General features: G+C 36.1%; 1 protein-coding gene across 2 annotated transcripts in view; it reads right to left on the minus strand.

Annotated features, from left to right (window-relative positions):
* Positions 1-1,117: 1,117 nt before the first annotated feature.
* GLCCI1 (glucocorticoid induced 1) overlaps positions 1,118-22,938 on the minus strand; it is a 55,344-nt gene continuing 33,523 nt past the window's right edge. The window contains exons 4-9 of one of the 2 annotated variants that reach the window (XM_026090035.1): positions 19,593-19,709; positions 16,022-16,174; positions 9,039-9,249; positions 2,986-3,106; positions 2,740-2,861; positions 1,867-1,937 (exon numbers count right to left, since the gene is read on the minus strand). In XM_026090035.1, the coding sequence (XP_025945820.1) occupies positions 2,741-2,861; positions 2,986-3,106; positions 9,039-9,249; positions 16,022-16,174; positions 19,593-19,709 (723 nt within the window). In that variant the 3' untranslated portion in view covers positions 1,867-1,937; position 2,740. Of the gene's footprint in view, positions 1,938-2,739; positions 2,862-2,985; positions 3,107-9,038; positions 9,250-16,021; positions 16,175-19,592; positions 19,710-22,938 lie in introns of both variants that reach the window. The other variant, XM_026090034.1, reaches the window with a different exon arrangement.

Here is a 22,938-nt window from a genome sequence, read left to right on the forward strand (position 1 = left end):
TAGGAACAGACAGCATAAATGTAGTTCCACTGAGCTGAAAGCAATGGAGCAAGAACTTCAAGTTTATTTTGCCTCTGGGGTCCTCTTTGTATCACAGGAAATTATCTCTGAAAGCAATGCTCTTGTTGTTCCAGTACAATAGAAGACCACTACGAAACAGTTCTTGCCATGTACTATTTTGAGAAAGCGTCCAGCCTGCAAAATCAGGATTATTACCAGGATTTTTTTTATTCACATATAAGGAGGGGAGAAAAAAACACTTTTACACAGACAACTTAAGTAACTGAAAGTTATGGGAGAAACTTTGATTAAGTAACATGAACTTAAAACTATTGTTTTCCCCACCCCTCTTTAAAACACCCACTTGCTACTTTTGGACTTAAATCCACACACTATTACTCACTACATAAATAAAACGCTGCTCATCTAACACTGCTTAACAAAATCTGAAAGCCTATTTCCAACCAGCAAATGAATGAACATTTCCAAAAGAGAAACTAAACATTAATTTGACTTTTAGTCSGTAACAGTAGCATTTCACATCCTTAACTGCCAACAAAATCATGAGAGGAAATCCCCATCACCCCCTGTGAAACCTGAAAGAATTTCTGTAGTTGAACAAAAACATTCTTGTCTTTCAAAATCCTTTCACGCACAACATGGAATGTTTCTCATGTACAGCCTAGTACTGAACACTTTATTTGCAACAGTTTAACAGTCATTAACTGAGCAACACCTGAAACCTTTAAATGCCACATTTTACATATATCAAAATGACAGTAAATGCAACAGTTGTTTTACTTGTAAGCACATGACAAAGTGATATACATCACAGATTTGCTGGTTCTCCTCATGTTCACCCATGTCCAGGGTCATCATCCACCTGGATCTGAATGCACTTATTCCAAGAAAGTGGAATGTAATGAGGAAATATTAATGCATAAAATAAGGAAAGGCAAAAGAGTGATGTTCCCTCTTTAGCTTTGTAGCTGTAAAATATTTTATATCCCAATATGATATACATTCCAAGTTACCTGAGTTTACACTTCGAGAGAAGTACCTGAAGCTAGGCCATAGGGTGGGCACTGTGCAACTGTTGTGGCCTTTTTTTTTTTTTTTTTTTTTTTTTTTTTGCATTGTGTGTATTACAGAAGTTAGAAACATAAACACCTGGATCAATTGTAAACATAATCCTGAAGTACAGTATTTTCCATAGGACACAACACAGCAAGACATTTTCTATTCAGACAGGCAACTTTTTTTATATATATATAGAGCTTATTTATACTGTAGAATTTGAAACAGAACACAGGACACAGTACTAATCTGGTCAAACATACTATGAAATGCATAGTCTCCACTTAAAATGCTTAATGATATAAGGATTCTGCAGGCATCACTGCTTTTTCACAAAAAAAAAAAAAAAAAGTTGAATATGAATTCTGTCCCTGCCAAGAACAGTGTTGAGATATTTTTTAGAATGCTGATAAGTATTCTGTTTTGTTCTGAAAGGTTGCCACCTCATGCAGATGTATCTGAACTATTATCTCCTCAGTCCTTGTTTCAGGGCAGAGGCCTGCTCCACCTTGGTCTAGATTAACACATAGCTCTGAGGAGAGGAATGCTCTTCAGTCTGAATTTCTTGCAAAAGCGACTGCTGCTGTTGGGATGGTTGTACTGAGACCTCTGTAGAGTCCATTGTGCTGGTGTCATCTGACAGAGATGAGAAAGAGACCCGAGTTGAAAGCTGCTCAACAGTCAGAGTGCTCAAAGCTGTGCTTTGACCAGAGTTTGGAGAGTTCTTCAGTGTCAGGTCTGAAGCAGGAAGTAGGGGGCCCAGAAGTTTTACAGGACAGAAAGCTGATCCGGTTGGGATGAAATTAACCTTGTTTTTGTCAGGACATGAAAAGAGAGGGGCTGAGACAGGCTGACGAGACCTACAACAAGAAGAAAAATTATATATCTGACCTCCCAGAAATGTTTTATACRTAATGAACTTTGTGGTTCTACAAGTTGCTAAAATGGGAATGACAAGGAATGGGATTAATTGGACAGAGGGGCAAACATCTTCCATATTGGTAGTCAGCTAACTGATCCACAGCATCAAAAATAGTACTGTCACAAAAATGACTTGATAATTACTGAATAAACATGCAACTTTCAGCAAAAAAAATCTGCAGTACATATGCACRTGAAAAAATGCCACAGTAATTTAGAATGACACAAATTTTTCTTTAATAAAAACATTGCAGCAAAAACACAGGCATATTAAATTCCTTTGAGAAACTCCATGAAATAGACTTCTCCTTTCCCATATTCCGTAATTTGTCTGGAGGCTTCCTCCACAACCCAACTTTGCTCCTTCACCATCCAGCAGGCAATGAATGCTATTAGAGCAAGAAATGTCCCCTCCTTAATCCTTTCATACACAGGAGCTATGCATGCAACCTCGACAGCATGTGCTCAAATATTGCTGGTTCTAGGGAAAAAGACATGACGTCCAAGAGTTTAATTTCCAATCTCTTGCTCAGCAACAAAACTATTAAGCAAAGCCTATGCCATACTACCATCCACAATCACTTTACATAGGTTTCATTCCATTTTACATGTTTTATATGTATCAAAACATAACTTATGCTTGAAACTGATAAAGTTTGACAAGGACAGTTTTTGTTTTAAGCCATGAATATTTACAAAGTAAATAAAAAGGTTTATAAATGCTTAGGAAATYAAATGTACCTTATCTTTTCTGCTCGGATTTTTGTTGCCTTTTATAAATGCACAAAAAGAGTTCAATCATAAAAGACTCCATTTCCTCTTCAAACCAACGTGAACACTTCAACTTCTCTTCTGTACAAACTCTAAGAATAGTTTGCTCCTGAAAAACTCATCAGCTGGAATAGTTTATTCATCTGCAGTTGAATAGGCTCAGTAAAAAGGTTTACTGCTTTGCAGATACCAGCTGATATAAAAGGCATTACTTACGACATTTCCTCAAAGACCTTCACTCGCTCACATCCCTCTGGGGGCTCTCGTTTGAACATGTAGCTGTTGTTTGGTTTGGGAGATGAGGCATACTTGGGCAACGGTGAGCTACTCCCACTGTCTGAAAATTTAAAGCAGTTATATTACTAGAGATTGAGAGTGCTTTTTAATTAAATTTGATTTCCAAACAAAATGCCTTTTTCACAATTTAGCCACTATGCTGGTTTGCTTCTACCACAATGCTTCCTTTATTGTAGGCTATTTCTAACACCCTTGTATAGCACATTTCTTCAGAATAAAAGCTTCAGTGCAGCAGTAATCTATCATATAACAACACATAACAGGAGGATATTTTTATCCAGAGCACTGCAATTGGAATAAAGCAGAGCTGTAATCCTGGAAACAAGTTCTTTATTATGTATTTCAAAAAAACATAAATCAACAGGATAATATGCATAATACATGCAGAAGAATTATGAGTGGTAATGATAACATGCCTTCTCACTGTATAAACACAGTTATTGAAAATGTGCATATACAGCATATTGCTTATTTTAAAACATAATTCTTCACAGTAATATTGACCTCAGTCTCATAAATAGCTCAGAAGTTGAAGAAAAAAAAAAAAAGAAGTTTGTAATACAAGTACTGGTATCTCATAATTACAACATCCTACCTTATTTGCTTCACAATTTAGCTGTTTTAGTATCCAAAATAAAGACAACTTCCATTATTCAGTTCTCTCATCACTACTAACTATATGGTATATAGCTATTAAAAGTATTTTTGATAACCTCTAGCTGTCTGGATATATATTACAGGTGACTACCAGGCACACATGGAACTAAAGGCGTGAAGATCTAGGAGACAAAACAATAGGCAGATTTCTTTGTACTTTCTGGCAAAACACTAAGAGATACACTCAACTTTGGTAGTGTCAAAAGTGAAACATTTTGAAAACTTAAGACACTTGAAAGGGTTCACTTTAAATAAAAAATGAAACAAACTTCCCCTCATCTTGGCACCATGATAATCAATGCTTCAAGCAAATAAAGTAAGTATGAGATAATTACTCACAGAAATTTAGCTTTTGTAGTGGCTTCCACCTTTTCAAAAAGAAGTGCCTATTTAAGTCCAATATTAATGACTCCCTATTGTCTCTGCTCAGGCTTACAATTAAAATGAAACACCAAGTTTAAAGAGGATGCCAGCTTACAAATGCATCTAATTTGGAGAGGAATAACTGCTGTTGCTTTACTGCTTTTGAATCTTTATGCCAATTTGGAGTATCTTACCATTTTTAACTCAAATACCCTTCTTTATTTTGCTGCTGTTTGTGTGTGTCTTTCCAGCAACAGTGGAAAACCAACCAAAGCTTCAAGCATTATGATCTAGATTTGCTCAAGCAATCAAAGGTTCTTTTAACAGCTTGCAAACAGTAACTACATAAGCACTTGTACAACCATGACTCAAATACTGAAGCTAATCATTAGAGGTTTTGATACATCAGTATTTCCTCTTAGATGACACTATCAACTCAAATGTCGCACTTCCCTTTGAAGATTTACTATGAAAGATATGAGAAAAATTGTTGAAGTGAACTTCAGTAGYGTATTGATTACTCTTCTCTTTCTTGCTGTATAGTGAACCCAGAACTTTTATGTACAGAATTTTAGGTGTTAACTGCACAAAGATAGAAGAAGCTTAGAGACAATATTAGATATTTATCAAGCTGAGAGCATGATGGTCCTTCTGGAATCTTTCCACTATTGGCCCACACAGCTCATTCCAAATATAAAAATCATTAACAGAGCCCAGACAGTTTGTTTCCTCCTTCTAATTTTTAAAATTGAAGATCCAAGTTTCTATTTAAAACCTCTGAGACACAAAATGTGCTACTGTTTGTTCTACCACATTAATGGAAAACTGTGGAAGTACATCCAAGGAAAGAATCAAACTAAATTCAAAGTTAAGTCAGTTTTTGGACGATTTAGAGTCTTGTCTAGCCAGGTCAGTGTTCAATCAAGTTCTTGGTTTACTTAGATCTGTCTGGTTGAAAATTTCTATAATAGGACAGTAGTTAAACAAGTCAAAAAAATTATGTAATATAATTTAATTGGATCCGTTTCCCCCTTTCTCTCCCCCTGCTTTTTAAAGCTAAGTTGTTAGCTTTTCATTTTGACCAAGCACACACTACACTGATATTTGAAAAATACATATGGTTATTCAGAGGCTTGCATGTATAAGCTTAGTATTACTCCTCCATTTAGAGCAGTGGGGCTAGAATGGAAGGATACTGGGAAAATATGTCACTATTTAAACTGTTAGGAAGCGCTATTTACTGTGTAAGCAGGTCTCCACTTGTGTGAGCACCCTGTAAGCTCTTAAGTGCCAAATTGCAATATTAAGAATCCTTAAAGACATTGCAAACAATCATTCTCAAACACGGCTATTAACACATTTGTTTACTTTCTGAGAGGCTGAAACACATGGTCTTTCATGTATCTTCCACTCTTCCACCAGCAGGGTATGCTCTGCTGGCATATTTCAGCAAGCTAATCAAATTTCATTAAGATGACAATGATTGAAGATTAACAGATGTAACCCTTAAAAGAATTTTGTTACCATAATCACATGGAAGACAATCATGGAATCTTATTGTACTACACAGAATTTCTAAACATAAATATTTAGAATTGATAAATTCTATTGTTTAGAAAGCATTTGAGATTGCAATTAAACACTAAACAACAGTATTTTAGCCAACAGATTTAATATCACAAATTTTAACTTGCATATATTATAACAACAGAAGAGGGGCTGAAAGACAACATGTAAAACAATTTTTTTTTTTGAGTGACATAACTTAAAGGAAAAAAGAAACTTCGCCAATGAAACTTGAGATTTGTTTTGATAGATTCAAAAAGATTTTCCAGTTCAAAATGCTTTTGTCTCTGAAGACTCTTCAAAGACTTCATATACAATTTTCATTTTAAAAATTAGCAGTCAGATACTGGGAAGCTAAAAAGTATCTTCAGTCCAACAGATAACATCTCCATCAACAGGTTGCTTGTAACACCCTGCTAGCAACAGCAGGAATGCACAATGCTACAGAAAAGTACCTAAATCAAAATCCCTGAAAAACAGGTTACACTGTTTTTGTATGAGAAAATGAACTTAACCTGCTTATACCYGGGGATGCACTTGAACTTCACCTCTGTCACAATTATACTTATGCTAGGTAGGTAACACTCAAAATTACAGTTTAATGGACCAGAATGATGTAAAACAGATCTAGTGAAACTGGTAGCTTTAATGCAGCAAGGCAGTCACTTACCTTGCAATAGGCTGATATTTGAAAACAAAATCATAATACCAACTGCCATTAAAATATCTTATCTTCTGCCCCTCCCTCTCTGCTCCAGTCAATACTGTTTAGAATCACTACTCTGTTCAGAGCAGTATTATGATCCTTTTCTGAAATTTAGCTTTCACTTTCTTTTAAAAAATTCAATAGATTTAGCAGCTCCTTGCAGAAATGTAAAACAAACAGCTGATACAGTCCAAAGAGCAGCTGTGAGGGCCTCAGGCCAAAGCACAGCTTTGCACAAGAAATAAAAGATGCTTTAGAAATGTAAAGCAGTGATGTGTCTGTGCAGAGTGYTGGCTCCTCTCGCTGCTCATGTGTCTCAATCAAACTACTAACCTCCATTTCCTATTCAGAAACATGCTCAGGAGCATTCCAGTGGAGAGGAAAATAAAACTCAAACTTGAGAAAAAGTTGTAAGATATTTTCTTGCTTTTAAAATGTCTACATTTGGTTATCTGCAAAAATATTTTTTTCAAAAATTAACAGGCTTTACAGCAAACTCCTCACAACAGTTATATTCTAGCATCACAGAACTCTCAAAAAAGAACATGTGAAAAAACCTGAGTTTTGTTTTATAAAGCAATTAACATCAATAGACGTTAATAAGTTTTCTCTTTCAAAGCTTTCTACACCCTTGTAATTTCTTTCTATATCCCTCATTTATCTATAATTCAACTACTCTGACAGAGGGATAAAACATTCTTATTCAGAACAACCAGCTTATGTGATCATAATGATCTGAGAGTAAAAGGTGCCTTTCTGGCTACAGATGCACATTTACAACCTCTGAGCTAATAACTTCAGGTTTTGGAAAACTGCTACATGTTTTTCTAGTTTCTACCTTGTCCTTAAAGAACAGAGTTGTGATGATCAAACTTTTATTTTTCATAAACACAGTATTAAATATCTTAAGAGATACTTAAACTAATTTAAATAGCCAGCTTTGTAAAGTTAACATAAGTATATTTTTAACACTACCATCTATACTGCTACTAGTAAGCAGATTTTTGATACAGTGATAGCATTTAAGCCAGTTTTAAGACCCAAATCCACAAATTAAAATCTATTCCTTGTAAAGTTCAGTAATAAATTTTACTCCAAGTAGTGGTTTAAAAAGCCAAGACAGAAGATACGATCCTTGAAAAGCAATAAAAAGGTTAGCTGCAATATTCCCAATTCTGTCTTCACTTGCTACTGCCAATAAAATACCACTGAAAATTCCAGGTACTGTGACACTGAAATTAAGCACTAACTGCAAAAGGAATTATTTAATTTCTTTGCATTTCCTTACTTTTTAAGCATATATTTGTTATCAGAAGAGACATAAACAAATTTACCAGTCAGTTAAGAACTTCCCCATGTGCTAGCACTTAAGTGGATGTCTACACAGTGATTCAGTCTTGCAACAGGACACAATTCACATGCATTCTGTTAGTAAGAAAAGTAGGAGGGGAAAAGCTAAAATCCCTGTTATTTTTGGAGCATAGTTAACTATCATGTTGGGCTAAGTGTTTTACTTTTAAGTGGTTAATTTAATTTCCCTCTTCCTCCAAAGTTTTAGGATTTGGGTAGGTGACTTTTTTCTTTTTTTTTTTAAATATCTACTCACTTCCAAATCTAAAATAGGAAGGCAATACTTTTCAGAAACAAAAGAGAAGTTATTTCTCTTTCCCTGTTCCCCAATCTTATTCCCTTCAGATTACATGGAATTAAAATTACTTTAAGAATATATGATTAAGCAGAGTATTTTCACAGAAAAAAGTTCATATCTTAATCATGTTCTCAAAAAACTGTTTAGTCTGTTTAGTTTATTAGTAAATTATGCTAAATCAAAACCTTAGAAGTTCTCATTTCCTCTGTGAAATTTACTATTCTTAGCTTGCAATTTTCTCCCAAATTCTGCATCCCTCCAAACTAACATCCCCATTTCTAGTTGATACAAAGATTTAAGTCTAGCCAACCAGAAGCCCAAGAACCAATTAACTAGTAAGAATAGTTTTCCAAAAATCAGTCTTTTTACAGGTGTGGTTATATTTTTGTTCTACAAGCTTTACCTGCCAATTAACTCTTTTAATTGCTGAAACTCCAATTTACCTTCTGCAAAACTAAACTACTTTTTATGGACTTAGCAAAAATGCAGGATATTGATATATAAACACAAATTATTCAAAAATTGTGGTTTGTTATGCAACATTGCACAAAAAACTATTTCTCCATCAGATTGTTCAAACTCATATTTGAATTCCTCACCAAATAGCTTAAAGTGTAGTGTAAGAGTTGATTAGCAGAGTACTTTCAAATCAGTCCAAACAGTCATTTACTAATTCTCCATTTTGTTCAGCAGGTAACTCACCCATGATGAATACACATTCTACCACAAACCTCCTGGAAACCTTTTTTAAACATGAACATGTTACTGTCTCAATTCTTCACATTAGAATCTTCACAAATAGTTTTGCTGTGCTCCTCTGACGTATTTATGGAAGATGTTTGTGAAGTTTCACAAACAAGAGGGAAAAAGATATGTAAACAAACAAAACCAATTTTAAGATAAATCTTCAATCCCTCCACAACAGTCAAACCAAAACAAACAAAAACTGATGTAATGAGTAAAATGAAGGTAGTTGTAAAAGCAGGACATCACATGCCTCCCATAGGTAATGGTGGACCATTCTACTCTCACCTTTATCACGGTCATAGAGTAAATCTTCTGTTGAGCAAGGACTCCCATCCTGAGATTCAGGAGGGCAAAAGGGAGAGACACATGGTGAATGACTGCTGCAGCTGCTGCTGCGCTCTTGGACAGACGGAGTCTGAGTGTCAATGCTTCGTGTACTACTACTACGATAGTGAGCAGGTAATGGGGCCCTTCGACCATCAGGGATATCCAACGGCTGCAAGAGAAACAAGTTATTCAGATTACAGAGAAAAAAATCTAATTCCTATGCAATGTCGGCCCGTAGCACTCAAAACTGAAGAAGCAAGGCAAGGACTTAAGAATAGCAAACAAGCCATTTTTGAAAGAAAAACAGCTTTTATACAAGAAAATAATATGATGTACCATGGACACAATATATATTAATTCCACTGAATTTTGGGACAATGTGCAGATGGTCCAAGCCAACTGTAAATACAACTATATTATCTAATGCAAAGTTAATAACAGAATGTACTTCAACATTTATGTGCACTTGCTAGCATTATGTTGGTACATCATTACTCTGATACTGATAATCTCTAATTATACTTAGCGGTACAATTTTAATAAAGGTCACTGTTGTTATAAAGGAAAAACAACTACCCTGACAGAGATCACATTTGGATAAAAGGAAAAGAAATGTCAACTGCAATAGCATATTATTGCCATAATAACAAACTGAATTAAAATTACAAATGAAACYGTCCAAGTTTTGCTAGTAAGTCGTAAAGCTCTGGCACACCTCTGCATACCATCCTTCATCTCTTTAGGTGACCTTTGACAACACAGGAACTAAGTAGGAGATGCACAGCCTTATATAAGGTTCACAAGCTCTGACTTGAATCAAAGCCACTAAAAACTGCCTGCTTTTATACCAGTCTAGCTGGCAGTGGCCAGAGTGATCTTGCATCCATTCTGCAATATACTGCATAGACATGTTCACAGTAGTAGATTGGCACACTCTACTTACTTGTCCTTTCCCAGTGGAAAACCAGTTTTATCATAAAGACAGTGCTGTTTTAAACATAAAAAAAATCAAATGAGAATTATGGTTTTGCTTAAAAGTAAAGGGATAAAAATGTCTGCAAGATTTAAACATTAATTTTACCCTCACTTCAATAAGGATTGTATTAAAGCCCTGCAGAACTGATCAAATGTTCTACTACAAAACTTCACGTCTTTTTTCTTCTCACTTCAAATGCACACTTTTATTTCATTGTTTTGCTCCTYCCCATGCACTCCAAAATTATAACAGCCTGTTCAGAGCCTAAAATTCAACCCAGTACCCCTTTATGAGCAATAAGGACATGAAACGTATTGGCCAAAAATTGCATTCCCCCATTTTCAGCATTTGTCTATCCAGAAAACCACCAGATGTTATACAAAGAGGCAGATACAGTAGATCTGGAAGGTCCTCTCCTTCTTATGAGCCTTCCAGTTAATACTATTTCACATTTCAATTCAAAGCAAGGAAACACACTTAAAAGAACATTATAGTTGCTGTATCAAATGCTTGATAGTTTGGAAGCAGCTGTGTGGTCTGTTCCAACAGACCACGGTTCAATTCACATTACATGTGTGTTACAACATGACTACATGTTGCTATTCCCATTGCCCCCAACAGGCCATGACTCATTCAATGCACAAATCGACCTGAAGCACTACAGTATTTGTTACACAGACAGAAGAGAGGTGGAAAAAGAGACTGAGGGGGCAGAAAGGAAACAGACGGTCTCATAATTAACATAACCAAAAAACCCTGCCATGCAGAACTGCATTTTAGCCTTGTCTCTGCCACAAAGATTCTATGAGATGCCAAAAAGTTATCTGAACCAATGTTTTTCTTCTATGGTATCTTTTCCGGATGACCAGTCTATCTAGGACTGATTTGCAAAAGCCCTCAACGTTCACAGATGCAGAAGGAGACTATGGGAGCTGCACTTAAGACTCCTAAAATGGCATGCAATATCCTGAGCTACCTGAACATTATATATTATAGAAACCTGATGGATTTGTTTCTCCATCCATTAAGTGCAGATAATATCATTGTTCTTCTCACACAGGTGCGATAAAAGGCGAACAACATTTCAGAGGCACTCATATTGTATAGAAGCAAAAACCCACGAAGAAATTCAGACTTCTGACTTCAAAGCAAGGTTTAATAGTGAGCAGTAAGATGCACATCTAATGAGGAGAAAACAAAAATACTGAACAGCTGCTCATTAAGTGCACACACTATATTCTATGTAACAGGTAAAACAAGGATTCCAGAGAGGAAAAAGAATAGAACATGATCACATAGTTAAAGACTTCAGGATAACACAGATGTTCTTCCACACCTGGAGGAACAATGCAGTGTTATGTACTGAGCAAGCATATCCCAAATCACATACTTCAACTTTCACTGAATTAAAATTTCAGGTACAGAAAGTCATCYGTACTTTCAGACATGCCTCTAAACATACAAGTACAAAAAGCTAAATATTTATCTCTGTTTCCAAGTCAAGTAACATCTGATATGTAGAAAATGACTGCAAATATTTGATTACTGTGCTTCTGTAGTTACATTTCCCTACATATTGAATCCAAGTCTTGACCACAAGTCCAGAAAAACTCATGAAAACATCAACTAAAATTATATTCCACTTCTTAGTTTTTAAAGATTTAGGTATTAAACCCGATTAAAAAAAAAACAAAACCTTTAGAAGTCACTTTCCATGAGCCATATCTAAACTCAACTTCAAAAACTGAAGTCCTTAGAATCCTAAAATATACGAAACAGAATAATCAACTCAGTACAGCTGCTATTAGTTTTCATAACTCTCAATGCATGAAAAATGACTGGAAACTACTCCATTCTGTATACTTTTTTGCAGAATGATCCAGTTGTGTACAAGCTTCATGGCAAATGCATTCTGACAGGATACCAGCCAACCCCTATAAGACAAAATGTTCCTGGATGTACTTATATACCGTCCGTCCCCCCCCATCTCCCTGTAAAGGTATGGAAATAATCAATTTGACAGCAGCTTGCACTTCTCAATACAGTGTTGAGATTCACCAGATTCCTTTCAGTACCAATCTTTCTGCTGGGGAATGGGGGGGGGGCGTGGAAATATCACCCCACAAATCATTGGGAATGCTACTAAGATATCATATACCCATGGCAGCCTCAAAAAATGATCTGTTTTTCACAAGTCTTAAATCTTTTTGACAGGCAACCTCTTGAGAGCGGAGCATTTGCTATTTTTTATTTTAAAATTATTCCCTAGACTTGAACACAAAGGCAGAGATGGGAAAGTGCTTTTGCCTTCTATGAAGTAATCAATGTGTTAGACAAGGTGCATGTGCAAAAACACATAATGTATCCTGAAGAGACTGTTCCTGGGAAAAAGCACTTGAAAAAATTAATTTTCAGATGAAGGATATGAAGATGTAAGGTAAAGATCTCCTGCGTCTATGCAAATTAGAAAAATAGTAATTTTGTTACAGGATTAAATTTTCTGATAGGGACACAAAAACGTTATCTCTTTCCAGAAGTGTTAGAAGTTAAACAAGAAATACAATCATTTTATTTTTATTGTGTGACAGTAAAAAACTGCTTCATTACTAATTACTCTTCTATATTTGAAGGAAGTATCAGCTATAGGAGACCTATAAATGTGTATGCATCCTAAGGCATGGCACTTCTCAGTAGTTTCATATCATTTTCCATAACTGGGAACATCTTCCCCCCACTCCCCACAAGAAGCTGACCATCCTATGGCACCAAAGTCTCCAGCATTTGTATTGTGGAGTCACTACGGGACTAAGAACAAAAGTCAAAGTCGAAACTTCACAAAAAGCTGATTCCCTTTTACAGTTTACAGTGGGAACGGACTACTACAGTTTCCTTGAAAACTAGTCAGCAAATTATAAAGCAGGAAGAAAAATATATCCGTGATCTTTTAATAAATGCATTAGAGGAGGAAATAAAGTTTATTAATAAACTGGAGGAGGAAGAAGCTATTATAAAGTGACTCAAAAATGCCACCTTTAACTCTGTTTTCATGAAAGAAAATGCAGAAAGCCTTCAGTTAATTAAGCAAGAGGGATGATCTGAAAAAATACATATACACGCATAGCTAACATGAAAAGAACGAAATATCTGGAATGTTTGACAACTTACAATTCAACTACTCTAAATTTATGATCAATTAGATTATTATAGGAATTAGCTAATGACATTACTGTATCATCAACTATCTTTGTGAAGCACACAAAAGTAACAAGACTAATCTCTATAACTATGTTTCTGTCAGTACACTTTCTATTTTTACTAAAAAAATTGTAAAAAACAAAGCCAGCAAAGTAGAAAGTTTCCAAAGAATTAACAGTACTAAGACAGAAAAGATATTCCAATGAATTTATTGGTCTTTTAAGAAATGGGATTGCAAAAATTCAAGTCAACAAAAGGGAAAATAGAAACTATGCAATAATACACCCTGAAAAACACCAACAGTCTAAAAATTAAATCAAATTGATTTGTATGTCTGAAGATTAAGCAAGAAAGTATGAAACTAGGAGGAAAGTTTTACAGGTTACCAATTGRAACTGGAAGCTAAATTAAAAAAAAATTTTCTTCAAGTATTGTCCACAAAACTAAATCCACTTTAACCCAAACATTTATTTTCATCCAATATATTAGTCCAATTTAAAGATGATGAACAAAGAAAMAGATCAGAGCCCCTTAAAAATATTCACGTTTACATTGAAAAAATATAGTGAGACTGATGGAAAAAAATCCAAGAGAAACAAGACTAAAATTTTAAAAATTAATTAAAATAAAATGCATTTTGTTTTATTCAGGAGAATAGAGGCCAAACGTGGTTAGTCAAAGGAAATGAAGAAGTCTGAAAGCTACTAACACATGCCTAAGTTTGATTAAAACATCAGGGAGTGAACTGCACCTAAAATGGTGAAAAGGATTATTACTTTTAACAATTGTTACATTACCATTCCCAAAATCTTTCTATAACTTGCTGACAAATGAATATAGATTCACAGTAGGGCACAAAGTGTTTTACACAGCTGGATAGATGGATTGATATAAAAATTAAGGTTTAAACATGCATTGCTAAACTGGGAACCAAACTTAAAAACAGGTTACRAGAAACCAGCTGAAAACCTACATGCAAGACATACCAGTCTTATAAGCAAACATGTAAAATAATTTATCCTTACACATCACCCAAAGCAACCACTTTCGATTGCTCTTTTAAAACACTTCTTAAAAATACAGAATGTTACAACTAGAAAGAATAATGGCAGAAAAATGAAAGAAAAACAAATTGTTCCACTAGCAGTGAAACTAATGAAGTTTGGTTTCCTATGGTTTATCTTTTGTCCAGTAACTCCTAACCTTTAATGCAGTAAACCCAGCTTCCCCAGGCTAAAAATAAGCTGAACTACTTTATTAGGAAAAAGTTTACTGGCAATAAGATTTAGTAAATTACTCTTACTATGATCTGCCATAAGCAAGCTATGAGTAAGCTCAAAGACAGCAGTAACAGGAGTCTCCGTTCAGGTTGCGCTAGAACAGACTTCACAGAAATGGACAGTTATATAGCAGGAAACAAACCTCTGCCCACAAAGATGGGCTTGACTTCAAGGGCAATATCTAATTTATGACTTCTTTTGTGTCTGAAGACTCTCCCCAGCTAGATGTTTGGAGGAAGGGTTCCCTATTGCCTTGGTTGAGTAAACTGCTGAGCACCTCTGGCCCCAATCCAACAATGCACTTAAGTATGCGCTTAACTGTTTTGTTGGATCAGAGCCAGTACATTCACTAACTTATGAGACTGAGTTCTGCATCCAAAGTAATAAGCTGTTAAAACCCAAGGACAACATTTACAAAGACGATTTGTCTGATAAATAAATGAAATGACCTCTAACCGTAAGAGATTACAACCCTAGCTACAGCAACATCAATGGTGGCACTGTAATTACATACCTTTTTATACTGTCTTTGGAGATGGTGCTACAAAGTTTACTGATTATGGGCTTTTTTTTTTTTTTTTTCCCTCCTCTATCAAAACACAGACCCCTTCTAAAGGGATGAGACAGACTTAGGAAAGCATACTTAGCATAAAACATTTACTATTGCAGTATTTCATTTTTAAGACCGCTTTGTCCACACAACTAAGTCTTTGGAGAAGGCAAGAATGTTCCAAAGCTTTTTAAGATAACTGCCATAATGAAGAACTGAAAATATCAGGTTTTGAAATCTTAAACCTCTGATTAAAGTTTTATAGTTTGATTTGTACATTGATTTGCTTCTACATGACCATTCACAAGATTAGGACCTATATTTTAGAGAAGATCGGAGAAAACAGGAGAGTAGCTTATCCCACAGCAAAAAATTTAATTGGTTATTTAGGAGACAGTGTCCATAAAACACATATTTCAAGTCTTAAGCATCATCTAAACACTCCAACATTTTTTGACAAAGTTTCGAATGCTCCAGTTCTCCCATATAAGCTAGATTCCCTAATTTGTCCATATTTCCCATATGGAGATCTCCCATGGCACATCAGAGTCTTCCATTTATGGAAGTAAAGATTAAAACCGGAAAGTATAGTATAACACAGGAAACCAAGTCTTGTCTAAAAAAAGAATATAAAAAATGAAGTAAATGAAGTCATCTCCCAATCTGTGATTACTTACTCCTGTAGCTTGAAGTATCTGAATTTTCAAGCATTTTCTTTTCTCAAGAAAAACATTCAAGTTTTCTACGGAAAGGACATTCTAAACAAAGCATGTTTGGCCAGAAGCCCTTTCTTTTTAAAAAAGGAAATGAAAACATCAGAAAAATTTTTTGAAACAGTCTTTTAAAGAAAATGATTTGTATTTTCAGCCATTAGGAAGTGTTTCACATGTTTATAGGCTACAGACAAAAAGCAACCATATATACATTAATATTAACTTACCTTGGACACTTCTTCTTTTCCACTGTTCTCCTTAATGAACACTTTTTCCAGTTCAGGGCTTATTCCTTCTACATTACACGGCACACGTGAAACAGCTGATTTTGGCACTGAAATGTTTGACAGTGGCATAGGGACTGATCTAGAAATAGAAGCCTAGAAGGTAAAGAGTTACGTGGTTTAAAGCTGAAAAATGGAATGAGGTAAAAGTCTGAGATCCATACTAAACAACCTAAAAATGGTAAATTAAGAAACTTTGCATTAATTTTGCCAGCCAGAAGACCATCTTTATGTGTCAAGTTCCAATTAAAAAAAATGCTTGCATAAATCAAAAGTCACTAAAACAACCTCTATCTGTTAAACCCAAAAGAAGAGTTCTATACTAAAAGCATTCTACTACCTTAATTACCAAAAAATAGACAAATGTATATACTTTCCAGATGTACTGAATATAAAGCATGCAATGGTGGGGAGGGGGAGCACACACAGGGTACTGATTCTGATGGTTTAGCTGTGATCCAAAAGGCATTTCCAAACATTCCTAAAGCTTAACCACTCAACTCGAATATTCACTTAATGCACTTTTATTCTCCTTTGGTTGGCTTCAGCAAAGAAAAAATAAAGCATTCATTCTCAACCTCTAATTTCATTAGCTTGTAACATTTCAGAACTTTATGTCAAAAGTCCTAAAACAAACCATTTGGAGTATAAGAATCAAGCATGCAAATAAATGCAAGTATGATTCTCAGAAAAAAAACTGTCATAGCAGAGCTCTGCTACTGCCTGGAACCATTCACAATGAATGCATATGCATCTTGTGCTGTCAATCTCAAAAGTTTTATCCTGGCAGCACCTACATAGCATAGATGCATCTATGCTGATGCCATGAGTGGTGCTCACCTCCCAAAAATATTTTCCTCTTGTTCAGAGAATCACAGGATGCATAAGACGACAGAAGGCAAAATATACCTGTGGACATCCCTGAAGTTCCAATCACTACAGTAATCAGTATTTTTTTCCCCCTTTGAGTCCTTCCCAAGTGAACATGGCACCATGTGCATTCCACAGTGTGGAATTCCAAGGTGTGTGCCACTTGTATGCAGGCATTTCTCTGAATTTGAGAAAAACACTGCTTGCAGGATGGCTTCCTACAGCAGTGCCCGACTTGGAAACTTCATTGCCCTTGTTAAAGAACACCTTCTTGGAAAAATCAAAGCTGCACTAGCCATGACAGGGTGAGCCCCAGCCACTAAAGAATGCTACTTCAAAGCATATGTTAAGGGTCTTAGGTGGATTTCAGTCTGTTTCAAAGACTGTTTTTACTATTACTATAAATAGTGGCAAAGATACATGCAACAACTTGCTTTTTTGAGATGGAAAGCAAAACCCTTTTCTATATAGAATGCAGTGAATCTTTTGTTATAGAGGAGTAAGATTTTCAGGAAGAATATCAAAGAATAGGTGTGCTGGCTCAGGTAGAATTCCCCAGATGCCTTCATCACAAGTTTAGGTTTTATCCACAATGAGATTTTATCCAAACAGAAGAAAGAATATGAAGGATCTGCTATCACAGCTCAAGCTTTTCTCTTCTTTCCAAAACACAACCTATCTAAAAAGGCTGTCAAAAAATACAATGACAGAGCATACAGATTTTAGTAGTTCAAATCGTGGCCTATTAGTAACACAGGGAGCAAGTTAAGGATCCACTATAGGATATTTAATCAGGACACAAATGCCTGCATTGTCAGACGAGGAAAGATTAACTGCTTTCCACAAGTGGCTTAAGGTTCAAAGTCATTGACTGAACCTTGCCTGAGCTTTTGAACTAGTAATTGGGTTTCAATTCCACTGGCAGTTTGTAATTGTTGGAATAGACACCTTGTGGGGGATATTCCATCACACATTACTGAGAATCTACTTCATTTGACCAGGTAATTTATCCAAAGCTATTCTTCATACATGTCAGCATCTTCCTAGTGGGAAAGATGCAGGTATTCCTAGTGGGAAAGATGCAGGTATTATCAGAGGACAGGCAAACTCTTATAACTTTGTGATATGTGAAAAGGACCTGAAAACAAGAATTGTCTTAGCCAGGCTAGTGTTAAAAAAAAATCAGCTATATTAAGATCAGCCTAAACTTTTGCATCACTTTGAAAAATAAGTAGGTAATAAGAAAATAGAAAACAGAAGGTGTCACACTAGGAGCTTGAGAGAAGTTAAGAGATTTTGATGTCCCATTCCTGATTCAGAGAGAGATGTCTCCTGATAGTGTCTGCCCAGGTATTCTGAAGGCTTGAGAACATTCAGTAGAAGATATGTCAAATGCATAGACTGACTGCTAGAAAGAAGTCATGTTACAACATTGCCCATTGACACAGAATATGAGAATGGTCATGAACATAATCTGGACATACCATTTTGCATCCTAAAATCTCAGTCTTTCATCATGTCTAATTGAGTTTTTACACTGAGTGTTTGGAACAAGAACAGTCTGGTGAGGATGGCAATTTTTCCATTCAATATGATGGAAACGCTCAACAAATACTGTAACACAGCAATGTTGCTTCAGCTCAAGTAAGCCACTGCTACCACAGAGAGCTATGTGAAGGCTCTCAGCCTAGAGGACGGGATCTTCTATTAACAATGATTCTGGACTACCATAACAATCAATAGATACATCCTAGGCAAAACCATGATGAAAAGGATTTGCGTACTGAAGTGTGAGAGATGCTAACAAGCCCTCTAATTCTAGTGATTGGGTTGCTGTGGCAAGTATTGTCTTGATTTCAGCTGAGTTTGAATTTGAGATGAATCAATCACCCTCTTTAGGAAGTAAACAGTTTTCCTTGATGTTATGTGGAAATTGCCTCTAAGGCCAGTAAGTCAAAGTTGGCCAGTAAGGCAGGTATCAGAAAGATTCCAGAAATGGAACAAGAAAATGAGGTCTTCTCCCAAATCACTGGTGATATCAGTGTTGCTCTCTTTATCTGACCAATCGATGGAAAGGTGAATTACAAGTCTGTCTGTAACAAGCCAGTTAGTTCCAGAAAGGCAGAAAACTGATTTCTGTAATCTTAATATTACAAAGATCTTTTAACAGGTCCCATTCAAAGTTCTGCTTGATGTTCAAAGACTGATCATTTGTTGGGCTGCCAATCCAGATTGCTTACCCTCAGTAATTTTTTCTTTTTTAACAGCTCAGGTGAAATTCGGTGGCAAAATAAGCAACTAACTTCCACAGGAGCAGAAACTTTTGAAAGTGCTACCACAAAAATCAGTCTTCAAAGCAAGTACATATTCCAGGAAACAGTCTTATCTGGCCATGCTCAGAGTTTTTACAGCATCTTAATATATTTTAGTTGCTATCCTGCTGCAACCCTTCTTTCTTTCATTATATGATGACCATCAGATAAAATTCAGTGTAGCTGCAACGGTATCAGGTTGTTAAGCATTTCAATATAACACATAAAAACATAAGAAAAAAAAAACAGAAGAAAGGTGGGAAGAAACATCAGGCTATTCGCTTAGCACTGATAAGAAAAGAGGCTGTTAATATAAACAGCTATCTACTTACCTGAGTCTGACTGACTGCTATATGGTTGCCATGGAGAGGTGACTGACGTTCTTTCTCTTTACTGTGACGACTGCTGTGCTTACTGCGCTGAAGCTGCTGCCTCAGTTTGGCAATCTGCTGGAAAAAAGTTCAGGTGAAGTAATAACAAGTTATGAAATCGATAACTGCTCATATCTTTCCTTATAAAGTAAATCACAGACATTTTAAGTCCTCTTTAGAGGATTTTACAAGCACACTGGATTGTTTCCCCTTGAAGCATGAGCATTAAACCTTCTGTCCGCTTATTAGATTCTTTTTCCAAAGTATCTGCCCTATTTGCCAACCTGAATATGACAGCAGGCATAGTTTAATTACTAAACTTCCTCATTTACACACCACCATCGTAATAACAGATGCAAACAAAACTAGTCCTCCTGACAACTTGCAGGAATTTTTGGCCTGGGGACCGTGAACCCTACAGTTTAATTTCTTTGATCTTAAACAGAACTAATGTTGTCCAGTGATAATCCATCAAAAAAGCAAAGGAGCCTTCACAAACAACTGGCAATCAATATGCATTGCTCTATCTTGGAGAACTTGTTTTATACATTTAATAGCATTTCCCTGCAGGCTGAATTATCACAGATTTCTTCAGGCAGACAAAATTATCTTTTCTGCTGTCTGCTGCAAAGATGTCTAATCAAAAGATACATATTTTAAAGGTCAAATGCAACTACAGCCATTATCCCTTTCACCTGATCCTTAACAGAAGCCAAAGAACTTCATTCAGGATACCTCCACTTGTTTATTTCTCCTCAATAATTTCTACATGAAAGAGAGCATTTACCTCTATAAGCCTTTTCTGAGAAGTTTAGGCTGCATGCAAATTTACACTACAAGTATGGACACTTCCTTAAGACTGTATAGATTTTTCTTTTGTGCTCAGGCCTCACTCTCCTTCATGCTCAGCACACTGTAAGGCAGAACATGCATGGCTCCATTTCATTTTTAACTCAGCTGTAGATGTAATTAAAGACCTGAAGGTCAATGAGGGAGAAGTGAATCACATGGAATTCATATTTCAAAGAACTTCATCAAACGGAAAGTAATCTCTCTTTCTGAGTGATGGCCTAAAAGTACATTCATTCAGTGGTTAACTCCAAGTAGATAAATATATCACTAATGCCCCTGCAAAGTAACTGCGTGGTAGAAAATCACTCCATATCACTCTTCACAGTTCACAGATGACAGTGCTTGGTGAAAAGGTTTGGATGGAGCTTAGCTCCAGGCTGTGGACTTTTCTTGGTGATGTTTCTGTTATTACTCACAGAAAAGGGATCCACCTTAGTGGCTTCATATCAAGTCTTGCCACAGCTTGTTATCCATATTCAAAGAGTTGCTACTCAGAAATGGTTGAATCCTTTGGATCTGTCAACAATGGACAAACAGTTTAGATCTCCAGAAGAGCCTGAGTGTACAATAGATCAAGATAGAGTCCTCTTGTGACTGAGTATCTAAGTATCTAACTCTGAAGAGCCATATTTAAAGAACTGTGAGACTATCTCTTGATTAAAGATGCAACTCGGACACCATGTTGGAAGAAAATCTGAAGGAATCTGAATAGATACCTTATCTGTGGAAAAAAAAAAAAAAAATTGTCCAGAAACTTCCCCATTTACCCTGCAAAAGTAATGGCAATTAGGAAACCCAGTTCCATAGAAGGATGAAGAAGAAAGTAGAACTAGATTAAAAAAGAGAATGTGAAAGTATACATACATCTACCAGGATTTAAATATAAAATATTGGAGAAGGGGAGAATAGGGAAAACACCTTTATCTTCCCCTTTAAAAACAGAGCAAGAGAAAAATAAGGCCCAAACCAGAAGACAGCGGTGGACTGAAATGGATGCTACATGAATCTTTGCTGCTAATTAGAAAGCAAGGACACTAGATAGGGAGAGTGCTGTATGTAAATCTTTCATTTCTGCTGCATTTCCTTGATGCTGTGCACTTCTTCCTATTTAAAAAGTTAACTATCCTATTTTTTATTCAAATGAAATCTAGTTTTCTGAGTATACCTCAGGAGCATGCTATAGAAAAGGTCTATATAAATCCACCCCAAAGCTCTGACTCAGTCCTGTTGCAAACAGCTTGCAAACCTTTAAAAGAACATAGCCTCTCACTGTAAAATTTGAACAGTGAAAGCATTAAATGGTAAAAAAAGAAATGGTAAAAATTTGTTTTGCCCATTCTCTTCCACATATAGACAAACTCTAAGAAAGCAACTATTTCTAAGAGGAAGAAGGTAGCTGTGCTAGCTTCCTAGAAAGTTTATCTTCACCGTCTTCCTAAGCAGCAGAGACATACAACCAGAGCATCAAACATCAACCAAAATAAGCTGTTGACACATAAAAGGTACACTGATTCTGACAAAGCAGATCTAATTTGTGTAGTAAGGAAGGAGACTGAAACGAGTGCCTTTATGGCACCTTTTTACCTGTTTTTTCAAAGAAAAAGCAGATCCTCTCTCTTAGGCACTCAACTGATGCAACTAATACAAGTTAGGGAACTTGCTGTATAAAGCAATCAGTCAGTGCCAAGTGACTGGTACCACAAAGAACAGGTACTTGAAGATTTAATTACTACTGGGGTGTAGATACACTTTGACAGTGAACTCCATTCAGGGCGGAAGACAGTGCCAGAGGGCACTAGAAGTAGGAAAAACACTCAAGTCCGCCCATTCTGAGATTTGCGATGACCAATAAGGTGTCATCAGTGCCAAGCTGTAAACTAGCTTGAAGGGTCAACAGGATTTGAAAGGCTGGTTCTAAAGTCAAAGAAGAGGAAACACTGCTACAGTTTTCATTGTGTTTTTCGTCAAGTGACCTAGTGCCAATCTACACACTTTCTCCAGCACTAATTTGTGATCATAAAGTCTTACCTATGTCAAATGGAAGCAGAAAGAATGTAGATCAGATATTTCTTYGTGGCACTTCTTACAAGAGTGACCCCTTTATAGCTCTACGCTGCAAGTTTTCACCTGTCTAAACAAGAGTGCCAAACAATACACCCAAGATGAGGCCTATTCGTGACGGCCTCAGGTTCCCAGATCTGGCAAGACCTTTGTGATATTCTTGAGCAGATAGTTCTGCAACTTAAGTAACCAGTCACTTTTTGTTCTAGGGTTTAACTGAACATTTAACAATGAACACATCCCTCTCTAAGACAGTAAGGCTGCATTGCATATGGATTGGAAGATGGAATCTAGCCCTCAAGCTGTACAGCAGTACAGAGATTTTAGTGAGGTAGATTAGGCAGAAAGGAAACAATGTGTTGTGCATCTTTAAAAAAAGAGAGGAAAGAGAGAG

The sequence above is a fragment of the Apteryx rowi genome, unplaced genomic scaffold, assembly GCF_003343035.1.
Source record: "Apteryx rowi isolate R43461 unplaced genomic scaffold, aptRow1 scaffold_845, whole genome shotgun sequence".
NCBI lineage: Eukaryota > Metazoa > Chordata > Aves > Apterygiformes > Apterygidae > Apteryx > Apteryx rowi.